This window comes from Sitophilus oryzae, unplaced genomic scaffold, assembly GCF_002938485.1.
Source record: "Sitophilus oryzae breed Bouriz unplaced genomic scaffold, Soryzae_2.0 scaffold_845_pilon_pilon, whole genome shotgun sequence".
Taxonomy (NCBI): Eukaryota; Metazoa; Arthropoda; class Insecta; order Coleoptera; family Curculionidae; genus Sitophilus; species Sitophilus oryzae.
Window position 1 is genome coordinate 1,653,628 of NW_022147467.1, and position 27,088 is coordinate 1,680,715.

The 27,088-nt window shown below is 30.7% G+C and overlaps 1 protein-coding gene across 2 annotated transcripts in view; it reads right to left on the reverse strand.

The window, feature by feature from the left end:
• The window catches only part of LOC115889719 (otoferlin-like), a 274,808-nt gene that overhangs the window by 200,758 nt on the left and 46,962 nt on the right, over positions 1-27,088 (reverse strand). For both annotated transcript variants that reach the window (XM_030909785.1, XM_030909784.1), the window contains exons 2-3: positions 19,960-20,021; positions 11,223-11,411 (exon numbers count right to left, since the gene is read on the reverse strand). In XM_030909785.1, coding sequence (XP_030765645.1) covers positions 11,223-11,411; positions 19,960-20,021 — 251 coding nt within the window. The remainder of the gene's footprint in view (positions 1-11,222; positions 11,412-19,959; positions 20,022-27,088) is intronic.

Sequence of the window (27,088 nt, forward strand, 5' to 3'; positions counted from 1 at the left end):
CGTTTATATTTTATCCCCGATTTTATCTGTCCAATTCTAAAAGATCAAACGATACCCTTAGGCCTCAAGGCAACCCCATTCATTGGAAATCAAATTACGTCAAAGTTTGCGGAAGGACCTTTTCTAACCGACATATATGTGGATATAGGACAGTAGGATTACTTGTTTTAATATTTCTTTTATAAATAATGTATTGTCATCAAGCAAAGAGAAAAAAAAAACATTATTTTCGGTAGAACATTATTGATACTTTGTTACATTTATTACTACAATATTTTATTATTCATTTTCGTTTATAGAATTTATTTAATCATATTAAGCAATAACAGAGACATCCTGCAGGTATTGAACAGGTTGATTTTTATGTATTTGTGTACCTATTAAAACTTAGGTGATGTTGTATATTCTAGACCAGTGTGTTTGTAATAATAATTTGTGTGTTTTTAGTATTCGTATATTTATTGTAATAATAATTTGTGTGTTTGTAGTATTCATATATTTATAGATTTTTCCTTCAAAACCTGAAAATGAGAGAAACGCAACTTATAGTTCGTTCGAATACGAGTTTGTGTTATTCTAAGAAAGGAATGTTATATTTAACTTCTTCAGTCTATTTTACGGTAATGAATATGTGATTGATAAATTCTTGTAGTGGTGTTTATTAATAAACTTTTAATTTTTAGCGTATTTTTTCAAAAGGTTGATTTGTTTCCCACATACCCCTATAATTAAACCATCATTAAATCTAGCTTAATCGTTTACTAATAATGATTAACATTGTGAGGGAAATATACGTCCACAGTTTTAAAATATTTAGTATTTGATTGTGATTTGTGAATGTTGATAACACGTCCATAACACAGCTTAAGTAAAAAACAGCTCGGACAGTGTAGCGTGCCGCTTTGATCTTTTTACGCTCTGATTTGCGATTCGAAAGAGGGAGAACACTAGAGCGGCGAGCTCTCTCGCCACAACCAATAGCCGCGTAAGCGGCAGTCAGCCCAGAGATAAAAAAAAATTTACACGTGACGTAAAAAATTATTCGACTGGTGCTACAACATAATTTAGATACACGTTTTTTAAATTGTTGACTTTAAATAAATACGCATTCTCAAAGAAAAACATTTAAAAAACAAATTAATTAATTTATTTCTAGAAATAACAGCAAAATGAAATAGTTACATTGATTACTTATAGTTATTTACGAATGTTTCCAAATTAGGAGCTTTCGGTTTTTGTTTGCTACATTTAAGTTCTTATTAATATACTTTTTGTCATACGCTCCCAAAAACAGCTATTTTACGGACTCATTTCAGTCCGTAAAATGTTTCTTTTTCGGCCTAGGCCGTAAAGGTCGTCATGGCAACCTTTATGGACTAAAATGTCTAAATTCGTTATTTGGTTGTTTTATTTTGTCATTCGAAATTTGTCACAAAATCACATAAAATTATACATATATTTATAATTAAATTATTAAATACTAACAATATCAAAAGCTAAGTTATTTGTTTAAAGTAAGTACCTAGGTACCTATTTAAAAGAGGCTTTTAAATTAAAATATTCTTAAATTACAGTCACAAACATTCAAACCATCGTCAATTTGGTCGAAATATTCCATGCTGAGAGCAGTGTTAAGTGTTAAAGAAGATATTATATTGACAAATTTCCAAAACTTATTGCTTTTTTGAAGAGGAATTCGGTTGGTTACGAGCCTAAAAAGTCTAAGGTTTTGTCCATAAAAGAGATCGGTGATTTTTTGGCCACGGCTAGTGATGAAACTTATTTACTTACTAAGGTAAGTTTGCGATAATGATTTTTAAAATATATAGATGGTTTCTTATTCCATTGTATTTGATTTTTAAATTATTAAATACTAACAATATCAAAAGCTAAGTTATTTGGAAAAATAAAAATGAAATGAACAATTTTGTGCATTTTGAAAACTTGCATCTGCAATCGAAACGACTCCTCCATTGGCAGGTAAATTTACTTTCTGATGAGGTGGAGTAAATGCGAACGATGATGTACTTGGTAATACATCCGTGGAAGTGGTCGCGATTTTCTTTTCCCCCATTAGCAGTTTGCAAACTTTCTTCTTTTTCTCAATAGATTCTTCTATGTAACCTTCGGCCACTGTGGACGACCTAAATAATTATTGTTGTTTAGAACAAGATCGGAAAATATTAAAATTTTTACCTCCAACCTCCTAGGCGTTTCAGCGATGTAAAATCCACATCTGCATCTGCAGCAAGAGTAGCAGAACTACGTCGGAAACAATGACCTGTATATTCGTTTGGGTTCGACAACTTTAAAAATGCTGCTACAATCGATGGCATCTTCCCAAATGAATGAATGCCGACTCGTTGCACGGTGCATTTTCCTTTACGATAAGAGATGAAGACATAATCATGTGGTACATTTTTTGGCCTAAGACAAGCATATTTTCTATACAACTCAACTGGATTGACAACGTTCCCTTCGTTCACCACCGGAAACACTCTTTTGATATTAGTTTTTGTATCCGCAAGGGTAACTAAAAGGCAGCTGTTGTCTTTTTCTATGATGTCTTGCACTCGTAGAGAGTACAATTCTTCTCTTCTACATGCTCCACAAAGGCCAATGACAAGAGCTACCTAAAAATCAAATACAATGGAATAAGAAACCATCTATATATTTTAAAATCATTATCGCAAACTTACCTTAGTAAGTAAATAAGTTTCATCACTAGCCGTGGCCAAAAAATCACCGATCTCTTTATGGACAAAACCTTAGACTTTTTAGGCTCGTAACCAACCGAATTCCTCTTCAAAAAAAGCAATAAGTTTTGGAAATTTGTCAATATAAATATCTTCTTTAACACTTAACACTGCTCTCAGCATGGAATATTTCGACCAAATTGACGATGGTTTGAATGTTTGTGACTGTAATTTAAGAATATTTTAATTTAAAAGCCTCTTTTAAATAGGTACCTAGGTACTTACTTTTCGTGGAAATAATTTAGCAATACATCTTCATTTACAACGAATACGCCATTTTTGTCTTTCCATTCATTAAAAACATCATATTCTTTCTGGTAAATGGCACGAGACTTCACAGGAAGTAAATCCAACACGATTTCTTTGGCCTTATTAGCAATATGTTCGGGATTTTGGAACATTTTAAAATTGTTGATGAATTTGTGTGATTTTGTGACAAATTTCGAATGACATGTCAAAATGCGATGAAATAAACAAACTCGTTACTAAGATATGAATTTATAAGCCAACTTTTTCAAACATTATAATTTCAAATATGGAAAATTTGCAAATATGCGTTCTAAAAAACTGTAAAAAGCGTATGACAAAAAATAGTGTATGTAACACGTACCTAAATTATGTTTTTTAGGACTCATCTACTATTTCGGACTCGGCTAACGCCTCGTCCGCAAACAGTAATGATTCGTCCTAAAAAACATCATTTTAGGTACTAGTTACATAAATAGCTATTAAGGTATTAATAAATTAACTTTTGCGTATAATTTTAACAAAAAATACATTATAGGAAAATTTTGACAAGGATGGTTGAATTAAATTGTCTGAAATAATTTAACGAATTTACATAATATATTTTCATTTAAGGAAAGTTCTTCAAAATTGTTCTGATAAATTTTATAAAAAAACTTTTTTAAAAACAAGTTTTTATTTAAATACACTAAAAGAATAAAATAAACTTTTCTTTAAAACTTTTATTATGCACTTATAACGTCATTACACAATTTTAATATTAATATATAAAAGCTTGCCGCGAGATTTGAGTGTACAGTTGCACTCATAAAAATCTGGTACGACAACTTTATCTTGTAATTCCTGGTCTAGTGGTCTATCATAACACAAACTTTGAAAATGAGACAGGGTAGACACAGGTTTTAGTTAATTTACTTGTTTATCGATGTAGAGAAATCTCGCGACAAGCTTTTATATAGTATTAAAATTGTGTAATGGCGTTATAAGTTCATAATAAAAGTTTTAAAGAAAAAGTTTATTTTATTCTTTTTAGTGTATTTAAATTTAAATAAAAGCTTGTTTTTAAAAAAAAATTTTTTGTAAAATTTATTTTCTACTTTTTAGTTATGCTGGTTTCTCAGTGCCACACATTTAAATTCAATTTTTTTCTTAAATAACTTTCTATGGGCATCCTAATAATATGTATATCGATTTTCATTAAAAAATGAGAACTTAAAAAAAACGACAGCTGTCAAATTTGACAGTTCAAATGTGAGACAAATAAAATGAAAACCGACTATGGGGTAGGGGGCATCCAATATATCGATTTTTATGAAAATCGGACAACTTTGAAATTTTTTTGACAGCTGTCAAATTTGAAAGCTCAAAATTTTTTTCTTTCATTTTAGCCCATGGCCATCATCGATTTTTATCCATATCGGACAACTTTGAAATTTTTTTGACAGCTGTCAAATTTGACAGCTCAAAATTTTTTTCTTTCATTTTAGCCCATGGCCATCCTATATATCAATTTTTATGAAAATGGGTTGACTTTGAAATTTTGACATGTCATTAAACTGTCATTTTTTCAAGATGGCCGTCCATATATTTTTTTCATATGTATATACCCCCACAATATACCTATATATATATATAATTTTAGCCCGATCCATTCATAAATAGAATTTTAAAAAATCAAAAACCTCAAAAATGCCGCCATTTTGACAGCTGTCAAAAATTCGGGTCATGCCTTGCAAAAAATGTATTGTCATCGGGTCTGAACCTACATGCCAAATTTCAATCTCCTACAATAAAAGGAAGTGGTTCTAATTTAGCTTACAAAATTTGCCCCGAAAAAACATACATACATACATAGATAGTTACATACAAAGCTTATAAAAATAGCCTCCAATGAGGACACTAAATAAAAAAATGGTCACTTGGCATTAGCAAGCCTCCAAATAAGTGGTCTTTATCGTTTTGAAAAGCTCTAAAGTGTGAATACTTTTGAATTGAACATTAATTTTGAATTGAAAATTAAACAGACTATATTTTGAATTATTTCCATAATTATTTGTGTAACCAGCAGCTGCACATCCCGGAAACCCTTTTCACATTCCAACAATAACAATAAAAGCACAAATACCTATGGTTAAATATCAGAAAAAATCGAATTAAAATCTTCCGTAATATGGCCCTACTCGTCACCGGTGGAGGTTATGCATCGACTGAATGAGGCTGACTGTCGCTCGCTTAATTCAGTTAAGCATCGTCGGAGTGGGGCGTTTTAAATTCGAGCGTGGGAAAAATTGGCGAGTGTCCAAGCTATATTATTCTGTAAGCTGTGTCCATAACATATAATTATTGTGAATTAATGAAGAGGTTAAAGTTTTGATATGTCGTGTTAAAGCATTTTTATTACATTTAAGAGGAAGTAAACCTTTTAATAAAGCAAGTTAATAGTTATTTTTTATACAAGACGGTAAAATGGTATTTTATCGTCGACCGAAAAGATTAATGAAAGGTATAGTTGAATTAATTTCGGTAGACGATAATGCAATTTTATCCATAATTATTTCCATAGCGAGTTACGTTTTAAAAAATATTCAGAAATTATTTTTTCAAGTAATTTATTACGAGTAGAAAAAATATTGTGCTGGGTTGACGTTAGTTTCTATGTAATTTGACAAATAAATAAAGCTGTCTCTTTAGTTGTCAGTTTTGAGTCAATATTTTTTAATTATCTTTTGTGTCTCTTGCTGATTGAATTTTAACCAGAAATGGCTCAAAACGAAATAAGTAAATGACCAACAGATATTCAGGCTGAGGCGACAAACGCCATATTCAAACTACTTCCATTTAAATCCCGAATAATTTATGAAAAGGAATATAAAAATTTTCAAAAATGGAAGCAATTAAAAAACGTGCGAGAAGAAATAAAGTTTTTAACCTATCGTTGAGTTTTTAACCTCGCTGAAAAAAATAATGAAAAAAAAGTAATTGATTGTAAATTTTTAATTATAAAATCTAATAGTTATCAAGAATGTTAATGATTAGGTAAACCAAATGTTCGTCTTTGGCAAATTTTTAGCGAAATAAATGATAAATCTTTATGAAGAAAATCTTTGATTTTGGTAAAAAGTTGTATTTCTAAAAAATATGATTGATATACAAACTTAGCGCTTTAAAGTATCCCATCTTTTTTAAGAGTTTTTCAGAAATTTATTTTTTATATATAATTCTGCCTATGTCAGGTTTTGAGAAGTTTTGTACCTTAACTAATATTTGTATCATTCTTGTGGTTATTTGGCATAAAACTTGTGTTTTGCCTTTGTATGTAAAATAGAAACTTGAAAATATTTTGCAAGGTTCGTGGATGAATCTAGCGACGAACAATGGAAAACATATATTTTACATTAAAAAATAAGTATTTAAATTAAATTAGTATAATTAACATCTTGTAGAGTATGCTATTTAAAATAATGAATGCTACTTAAAATATTATATTTACGCCTATTATATTATTATTTGTAGCCTAATTTCTTTAATCATGTAGCTCACAAAATCGATATACAGGGCGTTCCAGAAATAACTGAAAATATTTTAACTGGTAGTATAGTCCAACCCCAGAAACACGCCTATGAGGTTTTTTTCGCGAAAAAAAAAATATGAAAATTCGAATTTTCTTGGAAATTTTTTTAGTTTTTAGTTAAAAAACATAATTAGTACCTATTAGATTAAATTTTCAAGAAAGAAAATCCAGAAAATATCCAGTGATTCTCAAAATTTTAACAAAAAATTTTTGAGAATTTTTTTTTGCAAATTTTCAAAGTAAAATAAATCTGTTATTTTGGACTTATTTGAAAAACGATAAAGAGAAAATATGTTTCTTTTATCGAGATCTACCACCCCTTAAAATATTTGCACTTATTTCTGGGACACTCTGTATAATAAAAATAAAGAAGCAAAATCTATTAATACAGCAACTATCGAAAATTGCATAAAAAACGGGCACCTTAAAATTTTGATGTATTTTAAAGTTTAATACATTTTGTTCTAGTGGGCCGATTTTGATGATTTCTTTTTAGTATCTCTTTCTAAATTAAAAATTAAAGTTTTCATCTGTCAATTATACAAGGTAAAACAAAATTTTGATATTTTGGTGAAAGTTTGAAACAACCTGTGGCATATATTAACAATTTTTTACTTTATAAAAAGCAACACTAATTTAAGGATCTATGTAAAATAATTTCTTAGTATCCTTTATATAGTCAGCCAACACCATTTGTTTAATGTTTCGAGTCTTTTTCCATAGCCAAACATAACATACAGAATATTTTCTTTATTTTTTTTTCTTTATTACTTTCGATGACGCGACAGAAAGATATACATTTTAACATGTAAAGTAATTTTTGTTCAATAAAAAACAATATTTATTTTTTTAAATGTCAGTTTTAAGGGTGCAGGCTTAGCGTTTACAGCTTAAATACCTACTAAAAAGTAATAAAAGATTTTGTTTACTACATACCTACCTTTTAACGACATTTTAATGAGTTAGAAAGTATATAGGACATATAGGCCAGTTTAAAAACAATAAAATAGTTAGTCACTCATAAATATGACAAACTAATAGAGCCTTATCAAACGCAGTACCTATATAAAAGTCGTCACACCTTTAATTAAAGTAATATAAAGATAAAAAACAGAACAACGAAGGTCAAAGTACAAGTTAATAGTATATTACATACCGAGGAGGGAAGTGTTTCATTACTGTCGAGAGATTAACTAAATCTCGAGACAATAATACAAACTTTCCTCCGAGGTTTGTATACTATTTTATGTACAACCACATCATTAATTAAAAAATAGGAACAGTATTTTATTTTGAAAAAAAAAATAAATATGCGAAAATCTGTCGTTTTCTGTTTTGGCATTTTCATATCTATAGTTACCGGTATCATTGGTTGTTATGGGGCAAACCTTTAACAGCAAAACAAACAACTAAGTGACAGTTTTGAATTTCTTGTTCGCTTTTTCGAATTTATATAACATAGAAAGCCAGAATGTTATCGGAAAGTTCCGATAATGAAGATTACTTTAATATTGGTACTCCGCCAGAACTTACAGAAGCTGCAAAAAGAGCAGAAGCCAGTTTACTTCCAGAGAAAAGTAGGGGGCGATATGAAATAGCATTGAAAGTATACGAAAAATGGTGTGCCGAAAGAAATGCTAAGAATATTGCACCTAGGCCAGTGCAAATAATTTTGAATTTGCAAAAAATTTTAGAAAGCTGCGACCATTGAAAATAGTTAGCCTTAGTAACCCTTATTAACATACTAAAAGTCCCCATTTGTCCGATGTGTGCGTCATCAAAAAAAAAATCGGTTGCCATCTTGAATTTTGGTACTTTTTGGGAAAAAAATGTAAATAACTCGAAAACGGTGCGTTATAGAGAAAAACTTCAAGAGGTAAAAATTAAAGAGAATAAAAAACTCTATTAGAATCAATAAAGAATAGTTTATTAACCTAACGCAGTCACGTACAAAAAAAATTTTGAAAATCGAGCAATTTTTAAAAGGAATCACCGAAATGCAAATTACTATTTTTTTAAGCTTATTAACAAATAACATGGATATTTAGCATCAATTTAACTAAAATACAGTCCTTGTGACATTTTCAAGAAATATTTATTGGTGGTTTAATAATATTTCAAAATTAACAAAAATTGTCAAAGCTATTCTTTACTAAATACATGTGTACTAATAATGTGCGAAAGCAGCATCCACCTTGTTCCGGTCAGGGCTATTTGCACTTAAACCAAGGTCTTTTTGTTACCATTTTGTAAACAACTTGTTTTTAAAAATACAGTGACAGTTTGAAAAATTAGGCTACAGGTTGGAAGAAAAAGATAAAATGTAATAAACTACTTGCGAATGTCTTTTTGACATAAATATCATCTACGATCTTAACCTAAAATCTTAACACTTTTTCATTATGATAAATACATTATAAACATACCCCTACAAATCGAATAACAATAATTCAAATTATGACCATTTTAATAAAAATGTGTTACCAACTTGTAACCTAACTTTTCAAACTGTCATCTATAGAAAAAAAATGAAATTTACAATTTTCTTCGATTTGTTCTTCATCGACCGATATTTGTTTGTTCTCGCAAGAAATACAATTACAGTTACCACACAAGCATAAACATGGCATATTGGATTTTAAATTTTAAACATGTACCATTGCGATTAAAAAAATAGTACAACAAAATATGATTTAATCTGCTGGTCTATATTCTTGTCTCAGTGTCACGTAATTTTTAAAAAATGCCTTTAACTTCAGAGCAAAAATCGATTATATTTACGCGATTAAGGGATTATATTTACCCATAAGGGACATTGCAGATGCATTAGAAATAAACAAAAAAACAGTGTTGTTGGCTAAATCCAAAAAAAAAATTCAATATAATTCAAATATCCTTATAGACCAGGAGTTCCATCTGGGACTAGTAATTCTTGTACTACTTTTTTATCGCAATGGTACATAGTTTATTACATCCAGATTTGCAATTACAGTAAATCATTTTCAATACAAATTCTGGTGCCACTGCTTTTGACATTGTTGTTGGAACTAAGGTATCCGTTTTTTTACTCCATCCGCATTCTGTTGCCTCTTCTCCGTTATTTAGCCAATACTGCATTTATAAATAGGTCCTATAATAATGATTTTCAGCTGCGTTAGTTGTTATTGGAGGTAAGGTAGCTAAATCAAAATTTTTACTATAAGTACCTGACGAGATGTAAGGGCTTTATATTTAAAATACCTCAACTGATCTAAATCTTTTGCTAGCTTATGTCGACCATATAATGAAAATAAGAATGTATTTCCAGCTTCGACTAGCCCAGATTTTTGTGCTGCAGGATCTAAAAAATCGGATGTAATTTGTCGCAGATGAGGATCTTTTTGCAACGTTTTGAAAGTCGCCAGTTTACGTTACATTTTATGCTTTTCTTCTAACCTGTAGAATAATTTTTCAAACTGTCACTGTATTTTTAAAAACAAATTGTTTACAAAATGGTAACAATAATACCTTGGCTTAAGTGCAAATAGCCTCGACCAGGACAAGGTGGAGACTGCTTTCGCACATTATTAGTACACATGTATTTAGTAAAGGATAGCGTTTACAATTTTTGTTAATTTTGAAATATTATTAACCCACCAATAAAAAATATTTATTGAAAACGTCACAAGAATTGTATTTCAGTTGAATTGATGCTAAATATCCATGTTATTTGTTAATAAGCTTAAAAAATTAGTAATTTGCATTTCGGTGGTTCCTTTTAAAAATTGCTCGATTTTCAAAATTTTTTTGTACATCATTGCGTTAGGATATTAAACTATTTTTTATTGATTCTAATAGAGTTTTTTATTCTCTTTAATTTTTAATTACCTCTTGATGTTTTTCGCTATAACAAATCGTTTTCGAGTTATTTACATTTTTTCCCAAAAACTACCAAAATTCAAGATGGCGGCCGATTTTTTTTGATGACGCACACATCGGACAAATGGGGACTTTTAGTATGTTAATAAGGGTTACTAAGGCTAACTATTTTCAATGGTCGCAGCTTTCTAAAAATTTTTGCAATTTCAACATGGTGAATGTCATAACTGCACTGGGGTAATCGGAGACAGTCTTGATGGCATATTTTAGCGACATGGCAAGGCAGAAAAAGCCATCTACTCTTTGGGCTACGTATAGCATGATACGGACAATGCTAGAATTAAGGGAAAAGACTGACATATCAAAACATCACAAACTCGTCGCTTTTTTAAAACGCCAGAATGTAGGTTTTAAGCCAAAGAAGTCTAGCATTTTTACCTTCAACAAATAAATGTATTAAAATCTTCAATTATTATTGTTAATCTTCTTGTTTATTTTTGTTGATAAGTAAGTATTTAAGTAGTAGTAAGTAATAAGTTGATAAATAAGTATTTAATAAAGATATTACAAGAATATTTTGCTTAATTAAATGAGGCGAGAAATAAGAAAAACCGAGTGAGGGAAATGGGTGAGGGAAATTGAAGAGGGGAGAAATGTAGATAATCTGACACTTTCAAATTTTTTAAAAGTCAGTTGTAAAAAAATACTGAACAAAGTAATTTAGTAAATGTTGAATCATTATTTATTGTAAATATAATAATATCTAGCTATTCTAATGTCTCTGCACATACCTCTATAGTTTTATTATTGCTATCCACCAGACTATCACAGACGCATAACCTGCCATCTTGAACAACTTTCTGCAAGAGCAACTTGTAAGATCCGATAAGTTTGTCTGCAAACAGGCGATTTCTTGAATAGAGTTCGATGGTAATTGTTTCGGCATCGTCTACTGGTCTAGCTATCGGCCAATCAAATCTCTGAAAATCGAAAAAAAAACTAATAAAAAATCATACTTATGTTAAGGAATATACACAATGTGTCTGAAAATATGACTATGGATAATGTTAGAATATAGTTAATTTCTGTTTTGTTTTAATACCTGTATTAAGTTGTACTACTTTAATTATGTTGGTAGATAATTGATTCAGATATAAGAACGGTAAAATTAATGCCTTTATTGTCAAAAAATTTTACAATTTGTAGACAAAGGTAAAGTAAACAAACAAAAGAGAATACAAAACAAGTATACAAATTACATTGTCAGTCTTATTGTTTAAAATAAACATTTATAAATGTTTACAATGTCAAAGAATAAAAAAATAAAAATAAGATTCAAAAATATTTAGTAAGTTTATAGTAAGAAAAGTAGAAAGCCTTGTCTAGTAAATAAGATTTCAATGCTTTGCAAAATGAAGAATATGATGTTATGGATTTGATTTCAAATGGCAGGTGATTGTGCATTTTTTTCGACTTGTATAGCGTGGAGTAGATAGATAAAGATCTCGCTCCGCGTTCCTGAGTGGATAAGTGTGAGATAGCCTTTCTTGAGAAGCTGATACATGTTTACGCATTAGGCAAACGCATTCAAATAAAAATAAGGATGGAAGAGTTATTTTTTTAAATTTTTTAAAAAAGTCCTGGCAATGAGTTCTGCTGTTTAGTCCCAGTAAATATCGAACAACTCTCTTCTGGAGCTTGAAAATGCGGTCAAATTGAGTCGCACAACACGTACCCCAGAATGAGAGGGCATATCTGAGGTGCGACTCAAAAAGTGCATAATAAACAGTTCTAGCCACTGACAAGTTTACATCCTTAGAAACAGATCTTAATGCAAAACAGGCAGAGCTTAATTTTTTCGACCAAGCGTCGATATGCATGTCCCATTTCAGGGAATTGTCTCCAACAAGCCATAATAATTTTACAGATTTTACGCCGTCAATGGTGGTGTTTTTAAGTACAAAAGGCTGCAGCGAGTTTTTATACAACAAAGTTTTAGTTTAAGAAATGTTGAGACTTTCTAGTCTCAACGTTAGTTTTAGAAATGTTGAGGAGGTTCGAATCGCACCAAGATTTAGTGGTGATTAAGTTATTTGATATAATCCTATGAAGTGCCGTGACGTCATTGTTGCTCCAAGTGAAGCTAGTGTCGTCCGCAATAAGACATATTTTACCACTGATGTTTATGTTAACAATGTCGTTAATAAAAAGAAGAAACAAAATAGGGCCTAGTTCTGAGCCTTGAGGTACACTCTAAAATTCTATTTTTGTTTTTATTACTTTATTAATTGTCAAAAATGAAGGAAACATTTTATTGGATTTATTGGATATAAAGTTTTTTATATCCAAATTTATTTATTTATTTAGCGTATGGCGTACATGGATTTAATTACAACATCAAATGTATATATTCAAACACAATATAACATGTAAACAGATTGTCACAAATTGTAAAAATAAAACTAGATATTTAAAAAGTTATACACAAAACATATTACAAAAAGTACACTTAAATTTTAAAATCCAGGCTATTGATCCAGTTCAACACGGTGTCTGTGGCTTCAAAGAAATCCCTCGCTTCTCCTCCATATGCTGTAAGAGGGCATTCAGTTACAATGTGATGAACAGTTTGACGTGGTTCTCCGCAGTCACAAGTCGGTGATCCGGTCAGTCCCCATTTATAAAAAGAATCACGACATATGCCATGAGACGTTTTTACCCTGTTGAGTACCTTCCACTCGTGGCGGGGTAGCTCCATCCCTGGTAGAGCTGCTGTAGGGTCGATGACATAAGCTGCTTGATCTGGTTTCAAAGAGTCCCAGTACTCCCTCCATTTATCATTTATACTGAAGTTTTCTCCCAACAGTTGTTCTGCTAATAGTAGTGCGGGGGATCTAGACTTCAGTCTTCGCAGACGGGCATCTGGTAAGTCGTTGTGGACTGGAAGATGGGGATTTGATAATATTTTCTGATATTCCTTAACGAGTCTTTCCTGTCTTCGAATACTGGGAGGTGCAATATGACTCAGAGTGGGCAGCCAAGGTAGAGGTGTGCTTTTTAAACAGCCGCTGACTATTCTCATAGTCTCGTTAAGTTTGGTGTCCAAATAAAATTATCCAATAAAAATTATCAAATTAATATAATGGATTTATTCAGTATTATCATAATTTATATAATTATGATATCCTTTTCTTTATAATCTTTTATTGAATGAAATTATTATATTAGTTATTTAGGTTATGATATTAAATATTTGCGTATAATATTATTTTGTATATACTAATAATTTTTTATCATCAATAAAAATAGTTTTAGCTTGCGAAGTTTCCCGTTTCAATTCCTAGTAAAATGTTCAATTCTTTGTCTTGGTACAAATAATAGTGGATATCAGAAAACAGTTGTTCGAAATATCGATTCTCGTGCAACATGCATGATTGATAAATGCATGTGCCTGCAGCGTATGCACTTTTTTACATTTATGTAACCCATATGTCTAGTTTAAACACCGCAGTCACTCATTTTAGAGATAAGCATTTTACATCGAACTGTGTATTTGATATTTGCTCGCACAGTGCGCATTTGTAATTGTATAAAACCATAAAAATATTATCTTATATACATAATTCTATAAAAAATATACTTTAAATGTCACGTAGTGTTTATTTTTCAAAGGAAATAAGGTTTATGGCTATTTTTTACAGACAAGTTTGTTAGGTATTAAAATTAACTGAAAGAGTGTTTATATTTTTGCCTTTTAGAATTTGAACATAAATTCATTTAATATGTTTTTGCTTAAAGAAAATTTTATTTCAAAACATTAATACAAATAGAAATATAATGATTCAAGTTCTTTCGCATAAAATAAATATTTTTTTTGTTAAATGAGGGTTAAGTAAGAAAATATAGATATAATATGTATTTTTTATTTAAACGTTCTCTAAGAGAAAAAAAAATAAATCTTTTATAACTTAAAATTTATTTTAAATGAAACTTTTCCCAATTTATATATTTTAACAAAGAATTGTTAATTAATAAAAAAATTAAAAAACAGTATCATATTGGGATTTTAATTTTCTTTCGTTTAAAGTAAAAAAGTTGATATATTTAGAAATATTACCTACTTACTTTTTTATTAATGTACTTATACATACTTTACTGTAGTTTGTTGTTATTTTTGCTACGAAACACCCTGTATAGATTTTTTTAAATTACTACTAATTATAGTTTAACATAAATTTCTTTCGATATATTAAAGAATAATACTGCGATAAAAAAATTATTTTATCATAACTTAAGAAACTATGATCTACCTTTTTTTATCTTAAAAACTTATTGAATGAGGCGATGCATTTATATACTCTCAAAATAGTTGTTTTAGATTTAAATTCATTGACATTCTATTTATTGTATATTGTAGCATGCGTTTATTTTTTGCTACAGAAATAGTAAACTACAGAATGCATTTCTTCGAAAAATTGATTATTGTTCAATATGCATGTTGGATAAATAGATGAATAAAATAAACTCTAAAACTGCAGTTGTGCATTTTGAAATAAGATTATATAGACAACATAGACATAATAATACGCATATCTAACAGAATAATACGCATATCTAACAGAATAATACGCATAAAACCCATAAAATGTTATCTTACATTAATAATTCTATAAAAATGCACTTTAACTGACACGTAGTATTAAATTTTAAAATGAAATACAGGTTTATAACTTTGCACCACTCTAGGTGCTGCATATAAAGTTAGGTTTTTTATTTTTAATATTATATAGTCTTTCTACTGTTCATTTCGTATTACAAACCGAATTGAAATAGGTTTAGAGTACATTACTATTTGTCTTTTTGGTCTACAATTCTAATATTGTAATATTTACAAATATTTAAATTAGAATAGAAAATATTTAGATGATTTTTTGGCTAAATAAAGGCAGCATGAAAAAGGTTTTAAAGCCTTTTTTTAAATATAATAAAAGAGAGATTAGTTTATTGACAACTGGAGTTTGAGACAAAACTATAACACAGAAACCCGAACGGAATGTTTTGTTAAATATTTTATTATATAATTCTTATCTAAAAATCTGTTCTAAAAATATTATTTATTTTGTAGTTCTTTACGCTTTGATGACATGGTGCCATATAAACCAATCGTTATCAAATGATAAAATACAAATGTCAGTCAATAATTTTGGGCTAAACGAGGGCTAAAAGCTTTTCTTTAAGCTTAGAGAATTACCGTCACACAATAAATTATTGTTTTGATACAAATAACGTAATAGTATATTTTTTGTATGTATGTTTTTTAGTACGAATCTCTGAAGCAATTTAGCTAACCATAAAGAGATCATCTTTTGTAGATACAATCTTTTTAAATTGTTATTACTAGATATTGAGATTGGTACTAGATATTTTGCAATATAGAACTTAATAGAATTAAGCTTTGTAGAAAATGTCTACCTAAAAAGCTTAATGCACTTTACGAACATAAATAGAAATTCTATGTACTTGTGTGATGACGAAAAATATATATTTTTTTCGTTTCCAAAGTAAACAAGTAATAATTAACAACTCATTCCAAGATTTTTAAATTAAGAAAAACTTAAGATGCCAATTTCAAGAAACAAATTCCTATAACTTGTAATAATTCCGTAGAGAGAGATATAGAAAATCTATTTATACTAAGAGCTGGCAAAGGTTAGTCTTGGGTCGAGATTTCCGTATGTAAGAAGAGTAAAATGCGTTTATAATGTACTGAACAAAGAGAGGACAGTAAACACGTTGCCAAACGTATGAAATAAACCGAGAAACTGTGCACATCGCTAAGAGACGTGGAAGGGGATATAGCAGATTTGTCGCAGTGGACCGGTCGACCCAATCAATACCTCTGTCAGTACTTAAAGTTCTAGGGAAAGGTGTACGGCATGCGTTCAGCTTCACGATTTAATTACGTCTCGTGATACTTGATTTGTTTATTTATTAACGAGTCGTTGTAATTTTCCCTATAGCTTGAATTTTTTAAGTGCAAGCTAGAAACACTTGCATTTTTGGTAAAAATAAGTGGAATTAAGTGGGTGTTCGATAGTGGACGCGTTATTAGAACTCTGAATTCAAAAATCGATATCTCGAAATCTATTAGAAATATTATATTGTAGTTTTTTCAAGAATTTTGTTAATATTTCTGCTGTATTTTCTTTGTAGACAGTATGTGAAAATCTTTATCAATAAAAAAATTACACGATTGCTGAAAATTGCTATGCTCTAAAAGTAAATGGTTGGATTGTTTAGAATTTTTGAATGGAAAAAACAACCTTATCGAATTTTTCTTATGTAAACATATTGTAAAATATCCGGTCTTGAAAATAAAAAAAAAGTTTCAATATCTAAAGTGGTTCTTGAGGCCTGGTATATGTTAAAAAGTTGAGTTTTAAATTATCGCGATTACTGACGTTTTCTCGTTATAAAAAATGACACCGTAACGATATCCTTATAATTCCATTTCAGATGCTCAGAAACGTGTCTAATGATTTTATCTAGTTATCTCTTGAAAAAAGAGTCTTTTAAAAATAAGCGGTTTGCGATTGTGATTTTACTTTACTTGATAGGGAAAGGCGTATCGGCAACGCCGCAACAGCACATCGTCGCGCGTCGCGTCGGTCGGTCGCATTTCTCTCACTCCGACTTAATAAGATCCCTATGCGATTTACTTCCACACATGTAAATGCCGACCCAAAAGTAACAGTTGCCAGCACGGTATACTGTTCATATTGTCTGAAAAATATGTTCTTTGGTAAGAATGAAATGGTTTTGAAAATTATTTTTATGACTCATTTTTAATTTTTTCGTAAAACCAAATTAGATTTCCAATATGTAATAAATTGTACAGTATCATTTATAAGTAAAATGTCAAACTTGCTTTTGGTTAAACTAGACATTCTATAAGACTGATACTACCACTTAAAGATTTTTAAGTATATAACCATAATTTTCTAATTTAAATACAAAAGAATATAACAATATGCGCTTCTATTGAAACATAGAAATAATAATATCAAATATAGGTTAAGTTTCATATACAGTCTGAAATATTAAAATGCAATGTTTATTTTTTAACATTATAAATATATTAAACAAAATATACGTAAAAATATGAACTATTTTTTATAAAATATTTATATTTTAACCAAACACCAAAGCAAAAAATAGAAATCGCAAGGTTCGCTTATTTTTCAACAATTAAAAAGTTTAATTTCACCCCGCGGACACAACAGAGTGTAGATTCTCGTGAAAATAAAATTAACAGTATGCAGCTGAGACCTATAATAAAAATGTATGAGTAATTGCACCAGAACTGCAGTAAAAAATAAAAGAGGAGACTAATGTTTCCGATATAAAGAATAAAAAACTCGATACGCCCCAAAATTAGATTGTCATTGTGTGGATAATTAATCAAATGCAGCTGTATTTACGCCATTGTTTGGTACAGTTAGATGTTCGAATGATTCTTTTGCTGTATTTAGTCTTTTTGCAGTGGTGTTTGCTATAAAAAGTGTATTTCTGAAATATTTTAGGTGTAATTAAGTATAATTAATCATTTATGCTTTTTATTTTATTAAGGATTTTTAAGGTTACTTAATCATTTATTAACCTTCCATTACTCGTGCCTGTTTTTTCTACGTAAGTACTGGCGTGGGGTAATTTACCCCACTTTTACCCAATTAATTTTTGATGAGAAACAGGAGAAAAAAATTGGATGTCATCATCATCATTTTCTCTCTCCCTTTCTATCTCCCTCACATATTTAGACACTCTCTTTGTATTTAGACCCACACTGTTTTTTATTGTTGACTACGCGGGCCCAAACAACAAATTATATATACAAATGAGGAATATCCTGAATTGAATTACCGTGGAATTTACAAGGATTTAAAAGTCATACCGGGAAACTAGGAATTTTAGAAAAGGAACTGTCCAGACACAAAATCGATATTGCAGGATTGTCGGAGACACATTGGATTGGTCAAGGATTCTTCAAAATTAGTCTTAATAACTATGTCTGCTTTTCAAGCGCCGATCAACAAAATTATACTGGTGTTGCGGTCATTGTATCCGAAAAATTACAGAAATATGTTTTGGATTTTAAAGCTATAAGCGACAAAATCATGGCCTTAAAAGTGAATGCCAAGCCAAACCCAATAAATATTGTTCAGCTGTATGCTCCAACTGCTGCTTCGACCAATGTCGACATTGACCATTTTTACCATGACTAAGAAGTTTTCTACAAAACATTCCGATCAAAGAGCTAACCATAGTAACCGGCGACTTCAATGACAAAATTGGAGAGACAACTGATAACGAACATATTAAAACTATTGTGGGCAAATATGGTGTCGGTATAAGAAATGAACGGGGTGAACGCTTACTTGACTTTGCAATTAGAAAACAATCTAACTATAATGAACACAACATTTCAACATCATATCCGAAGGCTCTACACCAGGAGTGGGCTAGTCCAGAAGACAGTACGCAACCAGATAGATTATATTTTCTCTAACTCTAGATGGAGAACCTCGTTCAGGACAGTAGGGACTTACCCCGGAGTAATATGTAGCTCGGATCACAAGTTACTGACAGCAAAGTTAAAAAATGTTGTTAGAAAACTAAAACCGAAGCCGATGGAGATCCCCGACATAACACATTTTCAACAAGAACTACTGAAAACATCGTGGAACATTAACGAGAACACCCAACCGCAACAGGTTTGGATAGACTTTAAAAATTGTCTGAGTAATGCCACTTCTCGACAACTAAACAACAAAAAACAAGAAACAAACATTGGATTTCTGACAACACAATGCTAAAAATTGAACAAAGACGAGCATTAGTGCAAAGTGGTATAAAAACACAAGATGAAAAAGATAAATATAGAAAAATAAATAGAAATCAAACACAAGGAAATAGAATCTCACGCTTTCACGAAACGAAATTAACGAAATAGTGGAACGATAGTCCACCAAAAGTGGACATATTATATGTCATTATATTCAGAGTGTCCTTTTCTATCGAATTAAGTAAAAAAATACCGAGGGTGCCATTTAAAAATCAAAAGTTGTAGTTATTTCCGGTAAAACAGAAAGTGGGCGAAAATAATTGAATACGTCAATTAATCCTAATTTATGGCAAATACTAACATACTAACCTAACCTAAACAAATCTCTTTTATCTGAAAAAATAAAAAAAAGTTATAAGGGTGAGCCACTTTTGAAACGCACCCGGTATACATTGATCTAAATATTTTTTAAATTTTCAGCTCATATTTTTTAATTAATTTAATATTAGTTTGCTGAGTACGTCAAGTTAAAACTTTCGAACAAGAAAGAACAATTTCTAAGAAAGTTTCTTTCCAATAACATAGCTTTTAAATTGTTCTTTTACTAGTTGTTTTTGATAGAGTCCGCCGTGCAGTGCATACAAAGTTCTGTCATTTTTAGAAGTTAATAAAAATTTATCGCTTACCTGATCGACTATTATGAGCTCAGTTCCGTTATCTTCGAGAATTTTCGTCAAATGGGAGACACCTGCAACAAATTAGTTTCAAAGTTTAAAAAGGTATTTTGTAATAAAACTATGTTTCTAAAACAGCCTCTACACTATCCCCGAAATGTTTTACAAAATATTTCGTGAAACATTTCGCAAAACATTTCTGGAAATAGTACGATAAATATAAGCCCGTGTTATAAAAATTAGTTCTCACGTTTCCTGTAATAGAACCAGACTAATGGGAACTAATTTTTATAACACGGGCTTATACTTATCGTACTATTTTGTGAAATAGCACGAGACAATCAAGGTCAAACGTTGTGGTTGCTTCAGAAAAATAAGTAAACATGAAAAACTGATATAAAAACGGTTATCGATGGTAAATTAAATTGGCTATTCCTCGAAGGTTACACAAGATTATTTAGTTTTAATCATTTCACAGTAACTAACTAGCGGTTTACCATTTATTGGCTTATAATGCGCGTCATGAACAAAATATACACAAAATTATTTAAAAAATCGTCTAATTATTTATTTTTTTCTGGTTATGGTTAAGTAACATTTATACTGTAGTCTGTAGTAAAGTTTAGTTTACGAATTTTTTTTGTTTTGTTTTTCCAGTTTTAATTATCTAGATCCCTGTATAATAAATACTAGTTGAATGGATTTATATCAAACTATGCTGGGTGTTAATAAAAGTATCGTTTACAGATTTCTCTTAAGAACAATAAAAGAACATTGCTTTTAAATAATGTCCGTAGACCATACTTTTGTTGACATCGGGTTAATTAATAATTCCCAAGTGGATATATTGATAATGTTACCAGTATTACTACAGTTTCAGTTGTACCTATAAGCTCCTAGAACGACTTATTTTCAATAGAATTAAGGATAGTATCTTAGACCATATTCCAGTTGAACAGGCAGGTTTCAGTCCTAAACGCAGTGGCTGTAACCAAGTCCTAGCACTCACATCTCGCATTGCGAAGGAAATTTCCAACTTAAGCTTAAAACTTCCATAGCTTTTGTCGATTTAACAGCCGCTTACGACACAGTCTGAAGAGATGGTATGGTTTATAAATTACTTAAAGCGCTTCCTTGTCAAACTATAGCTAGAGTTATCAACAACATGCTAAGTAACCGATATATCCAAGTATTTTTAGGGGAGAGCACAAGTAAACCTAAAAAACTTAACAACGGCTTACCCCAAAGCTCCGTCCTTACCCCTCTCTTATTCAACTTATACATCTCTGACTTACCAGATACGCAATCAAGAAAATTTTGTTCCGCAGACGATATAGCTATAGCAACTGAACATAAATCGCTATACCAAACACAAGAAACACTGACAAAGGATCTCGCAGCCTTGAATGCCTATTTTATAAAATGGAGACTTCAACCCAGGTCAAATAAAACAGAAGTGGCTGCCTTCCATCTTAATAACAAGCTGGCGAATGCTCAAATAAGCGTCTAGTTTGTTAACACCACTCTGCGTCACAACAAATATCCAAAATATCTGGGGATTACTCTAGAACGTACACTATCATTTTGAAAACACCTAGAAAATGGTGCTGGTAAAATCAGAACACGAAACAATATTATACAAAAACTTCGTGGTACTTCTTGGGGTGCAAAAGCAACACTTCGGATCTCCGCCCTTGGTCTGGTATTCAGTGTAGCAGAGTATTGTGCACCCTTGTGGTTGAACAGCCACCACACAAATCTCGTCGACAGACAGCTGAACAACACCATGCGGCTGATTATAGGGACAATCAGATCACCTACTTACTGGCTTCCAGTTCTGAGTAACATTCTACCTCCAAATCTACGCAGAAACGAGGCTCTTCTTAGAGAAATTGATAAAATAATAGCTACCCCAACGCTCCCTGTTCCTGAAACACTTCCTGCTTTACAGGTAAATAGACTGAAGTCGAGAAACCCACCTTTGCGAACAGCTGAACAGCTGAAAAGTAGTAACTACAATTCTCGATAACAGTGGCTTCAGTTATGGAGAGAAATGGCCGATGCGCACCTATACTCCTGGTTCGAAAATAACTATTACCAGATACCAGGTACCGATCTAAACCGGAAAACATGGTCAACTTTGAATAGGATACGCTCTGGCCATCTAAGATGTGCGGATTCCCTTTATAAGTGGGGTAAAATACCTTCCCCAGAATGTGATTGCGGATCCCCTCACCAAACCATCCACCATCTAACTAGAGAGTGCAACCTACGCGCTTATAGTGAAGTCTGGGGGGACTTTCTGGAGGCTTCTCCAGCAGCTTTGGAATGGATAGGGCATCTAGATGTCAATATATAGTGTTCGTAAATACGTTTTTTATGATGTCTTTTTATCATATACTTGTTTTTTTTATATTTACATTGTAATGTTTTCATTTACGTTGTAGTTTATTTTATGTTTATGTTTAAAATTCTTTCTTTTCTTTCATGTATAGCCATACGATAAATAAATAAATAACCAGTATTACTCATCAAGCAATGCTACTCTTATATTAATCAATAAAGGCCGTAAACAGGCATATCATATACAATTTTATATACTAATTTATTATAATAAAATTAAATCATAAAAATATTATATTTATATTCCTGCCAGTTTAAGTGAAAAGTTTTGTTCGTAAACGCGTGTTAAAATATTAATTTTGTGGAATATATATCAATATACCATAAAACGAGATGTAATTAACGAAGTATCATCGTAACAGAGAGCAGCTACTTTAGAAACGTCTAGGTTTATTTATTTCACTGAGATTTATGAAAAAAAAATCCTTTGCCTCGGATACAGATACCGCCACGTATTGGCCACGTAACTCAAAACAAAATAAAATTGAACGAGGCAATAAAAAACGCCAACGAAAATCCCCCCACGCCCTCCTCATGAGTAGTATTCAAGCTGTTTTAAGAATCGAAAATAAGTCGAGGCAAACCGGGGGGTGGGTCAACAATCAAAAAAGTGGGTCAACAATCGAAATGCGTCAAAGTTGGGCGGCGAAATGCGACTTTGACCTGTTTCGAAGAGTTTTTCGCATTGTGTAGACGCTGTTTTACACTTTACTTTAAAGGTAATAATTCAAAAAAATTTAGAGCTTGTGAAGACATGAGAGCTTGTTAACATATTATACCGGGTAGTATTAAAGTGGCTCACCCCCTATAGCTTTTTTATTTTTTCAGATAAAAAAAACGAGATTTGGTATGTTTTGGTCACTTCCTGTTTCACCGGAAATGATTACATCTTTTGATTTTTAAATGGCACCATCGGTATTTTTATACTTTATTTCAAATGGGGAACAGGGGTGGCTCATTATCATATTTAATATTTTTGATTCATAATTCTTTTAGGAATTTTAATGCTTGAAGTTGAAACTACTACCTATTTTATCCCAAACAAAAGGAAACATCATGCTATTATTAACACGTAGTAAGGAGAAACAAACCCTCAACTACCTTAATACGCAATCTGACTCCATGTTTACCAAGATTACTCGCCTTGTCCTTTGAAAAGCCCTGGGGAGGCCTCGTGGCAAACATAGACTTTCTATTTATCTACTTTATTTCCGCCTGGCGGTAACAGCCTAGGCAAATTTCCCGTCTGCCAAGGAGCAGAAAAGGACTCTGGAGATGATGTGCTAATGTATATGGAGATAGTTTGGATAGAATGGAAAGACGTGTTGGAAAATTGGGTATGAATACAAACTGTAAAAAAGGTAAAGAAATCTTTTTGTTGTGAAAATATTTAAATTGTGTTTATATTTTTTCGATTTCACTTAAATATGAAGATAATTGACAACTGAAAAGACTATTTTTTTTAAGTTCAAACCTAAAGTGTATATTAGGATGTATTTCAGGAAAATAATTTATCCTCTACAGCGTGACACAAGAAAGTGTGAGTGGATTAGGATAATGTTTTATAAATAGAACACCGTGTATATTATTACATTTTTGGTTTCCTCTCTGACCACTTTACATAATCTTAAGATATCTTTAAATAAGTTTTGATAGTTTCAGAGATATTAATAAATATATAAAAAAAATCAGCCTTTTTTAAAAAATGAAATCAAAACTATATTAGGTGTTTACTTTATGGTTTGTACTTATTTTGCTATAAATTTCGTAATCTTAAATCATACAGGGTGTTCAAAATTCTACGCTAAACTCTATAAAATATAAAATAATTTTTACTTCAAATGGAACACCCTGTATATTATTCTCTTAATAGATGGATAATTAAAAAATGAACATTTTAGGTTTTTAGAGTATTTTAAAATTTTTAACGGCTTCGCAGATACTCGCGGTATTATTTCATATGGATCTTTCAACAGTAAAATACGAGAGAAAAATTATTTGGTGGCTTTGATAAAAGTTTACTATGGAAAATATATGCTATATGAAATATAACTAAATCAAACCAAACCGCGAATATCTGCAAAACCGTTAAAAATTTTGAAATACTCTAATACAAAAAATGTTCATTTTTTAATTCCCCATTTATTAAAAAAGTAATATAAAAAAAACGAAGAAAATCTATTTTATATTTTAGAAAGTTTGGTGTAGAATTTTAAACATCCTGTATGATTTCGGATTAAGATATTTATAGCAGAGTAAGTACCAGACCATCTAACGTAAATACATAATATAGTTTTGATTTGAGGACAGTTCTTGTATTTTTAAAAAGAATTTTAAGAAAGGCTGAAAAATATATATTTTTTATTTATTTATTAATATATCTCTGAAACCGAATATATCTGAAATCGAAACATATCCATTCATATCTTTCATGTAAAGTGGTCTGATGTAAAGTGGTCTGAAAGGAAGCCAAAAATTCAATAATATACAGAGTGTTCCATTTAAAAAAATCATCCCGATCCAATAACACTTTTTTGAGCTACCCTATAGAAGTTAAAATATTTTCCTGAAATACATCCTTATGACTTGTTTAAGCCAATCTCTAAGTGGATAACGATTTTTGAAGCTAACGGACTATCCACACTATTACGTACTTATACTATAATATAGGCCACTCTGACTCTGACTATCTTAAAAAGCGTTCTTGTGTTTTTTTAATGTTTTTACTGTTTTGAAATAAAAAATAAGAGTATTTATTTTTTTTTATAAATTACCAATGTTACCGTAGTATTACCGATTTTAAATTACCGGGAATTTTACATCACTAGTTATAATGAAGAAATCTAACTAAGCTACAGAGTACCTGATACCAATAAAAATCATCGGGTCGCCCGGTCGATATGAAAATATTACAGGCCTATACAGGGTGGTCCGAATTGTATTCCGGAAACTTCGGCAGCATATTCTGAAGATAAAAATAAGTGAAAAAGTTCGTATAAATCTATGTCCAAAAATGCTTAGTTTCAATATACCTATTTCATGAGAAATTATTTGTAAAACTGCAATTTTTCTTATTCAATGTTTTTAAAATGTAAAAAACGCACATTTAAAAAAAAATATCTCCGCCACTGGTAACTTACCTTTATTAAAAAGGTCGTTTTTATAGGAATTTGTATCCTAATAAATATTATGGCCTCGAAATTTATCTCAAAAATGCTTTCATTTGAAGTTAAACACAGAATGATGGTTTATTAAAACAATCCTCCTAAATTAAAGAATTCTCACCTGTGCCACTGAAATTCTAAAAATTTTGGTTCTTTACCTATGTGGTAGGAAATTTTCTTATCTTTAATTTTTTACTCGTGATTTTTTTCCCTAGAATTCGTAGTTTTAGAGTTATTGAAGAAAAAGTAAAAAAGGGCCATTTTTACCCCTTGTAGGGGTGGTTTTGGGGTGACGGGTTCAACGGTTCATCGCTGGGGTTTTAGGATGTTTAAAGATCTACAAAATGAGGCTCCATGCAAAATTGCAGCTTGTCTCTAATTTGTTGAACCTCGACCTGTATAGGCTCTGGACTAATATGGCTCTTTCAACAGTAAAATACGAGAGAAAAATCATTTGGTGGCTTTGATAAAAGTTTACTATGGAAAATATATGCCATATGAAATATAACTAAACCAAACCAAACCGCGAATATCTGCAAAACCGTTAAAAATTTTGAAATACTCTAATACAAAAAATGTTCATTTTTTAATTCTCCATTCATTAAAAAAGTATATAAAAAAAAACGAAGAAAATCTATTTTATATTTTAGAAAGTTTGGTGTAGAATTTTGAACATCCTGTATGATTTAGGATTAAGATATTTATAGCAGAGTAAGTACCAGACCACCAATACATAATATAGTTTTGATTTGAGGACAGGTCTTGTATTTTTAATATTTTTTTTTAAGAAAGGCTGAAAAATATATATATTTTTATTTATTTATTAATATCTCTGAAACCGAATATATCTGAAATCGAAACATATCCATTCATATCTTAGGATTGTGTAAAGTGGTCTGAAAGGAAGCCAAAAATTCAATAATATACAGAGTGTTCCATTTAAAAAAAAATCATCCCGATCCAATCACACTTTTTTGAGCTACCCTATAGAAGTTAAAATATTTTCCTGAAATACATCCTAGTACATACTTTAAGTTACCAACTCAAACAACAAAAAGTTTTTTTATTCTAGGAGCTACAACAGATGCCCGACGCACTATTGCCGGACCCTGTATATAAAAAAGATAATCATCCATTTTTAATGATAGATAAAGTTTTTAATGATACAGGAAAAAATAATTGATTAGATTAATAATTGAGTATGTTTTAATCCGCTAATGTGTGTTTTCGGCACTATTGTATTTTGTGGTGAAAATATTGTCTGTACTGACAAAATTTGAATTTGGTGCAGGAAGCTTTGGGATATCCTCATAGAGAAAGTTAATAGTTTAGAGAGTGGTGAATCGCGTGGTAAAATGTTGGGAGATTGCGCTTTTGGCGCCCTCTACTTGGCTACAGGAACGAACTATGAAAGAGCGGGAGATTTAAATTATTATTATGCTTATTATTTTTAAGGCAATTAAAACTAAGAGTGCCCTTAAACAAAAACAGTGAAATAAATGGAGATACCTACTCAAATTTTATATTATCATGATATTAAAGGATATAAATACAGCATTTATAATCCTTTTACA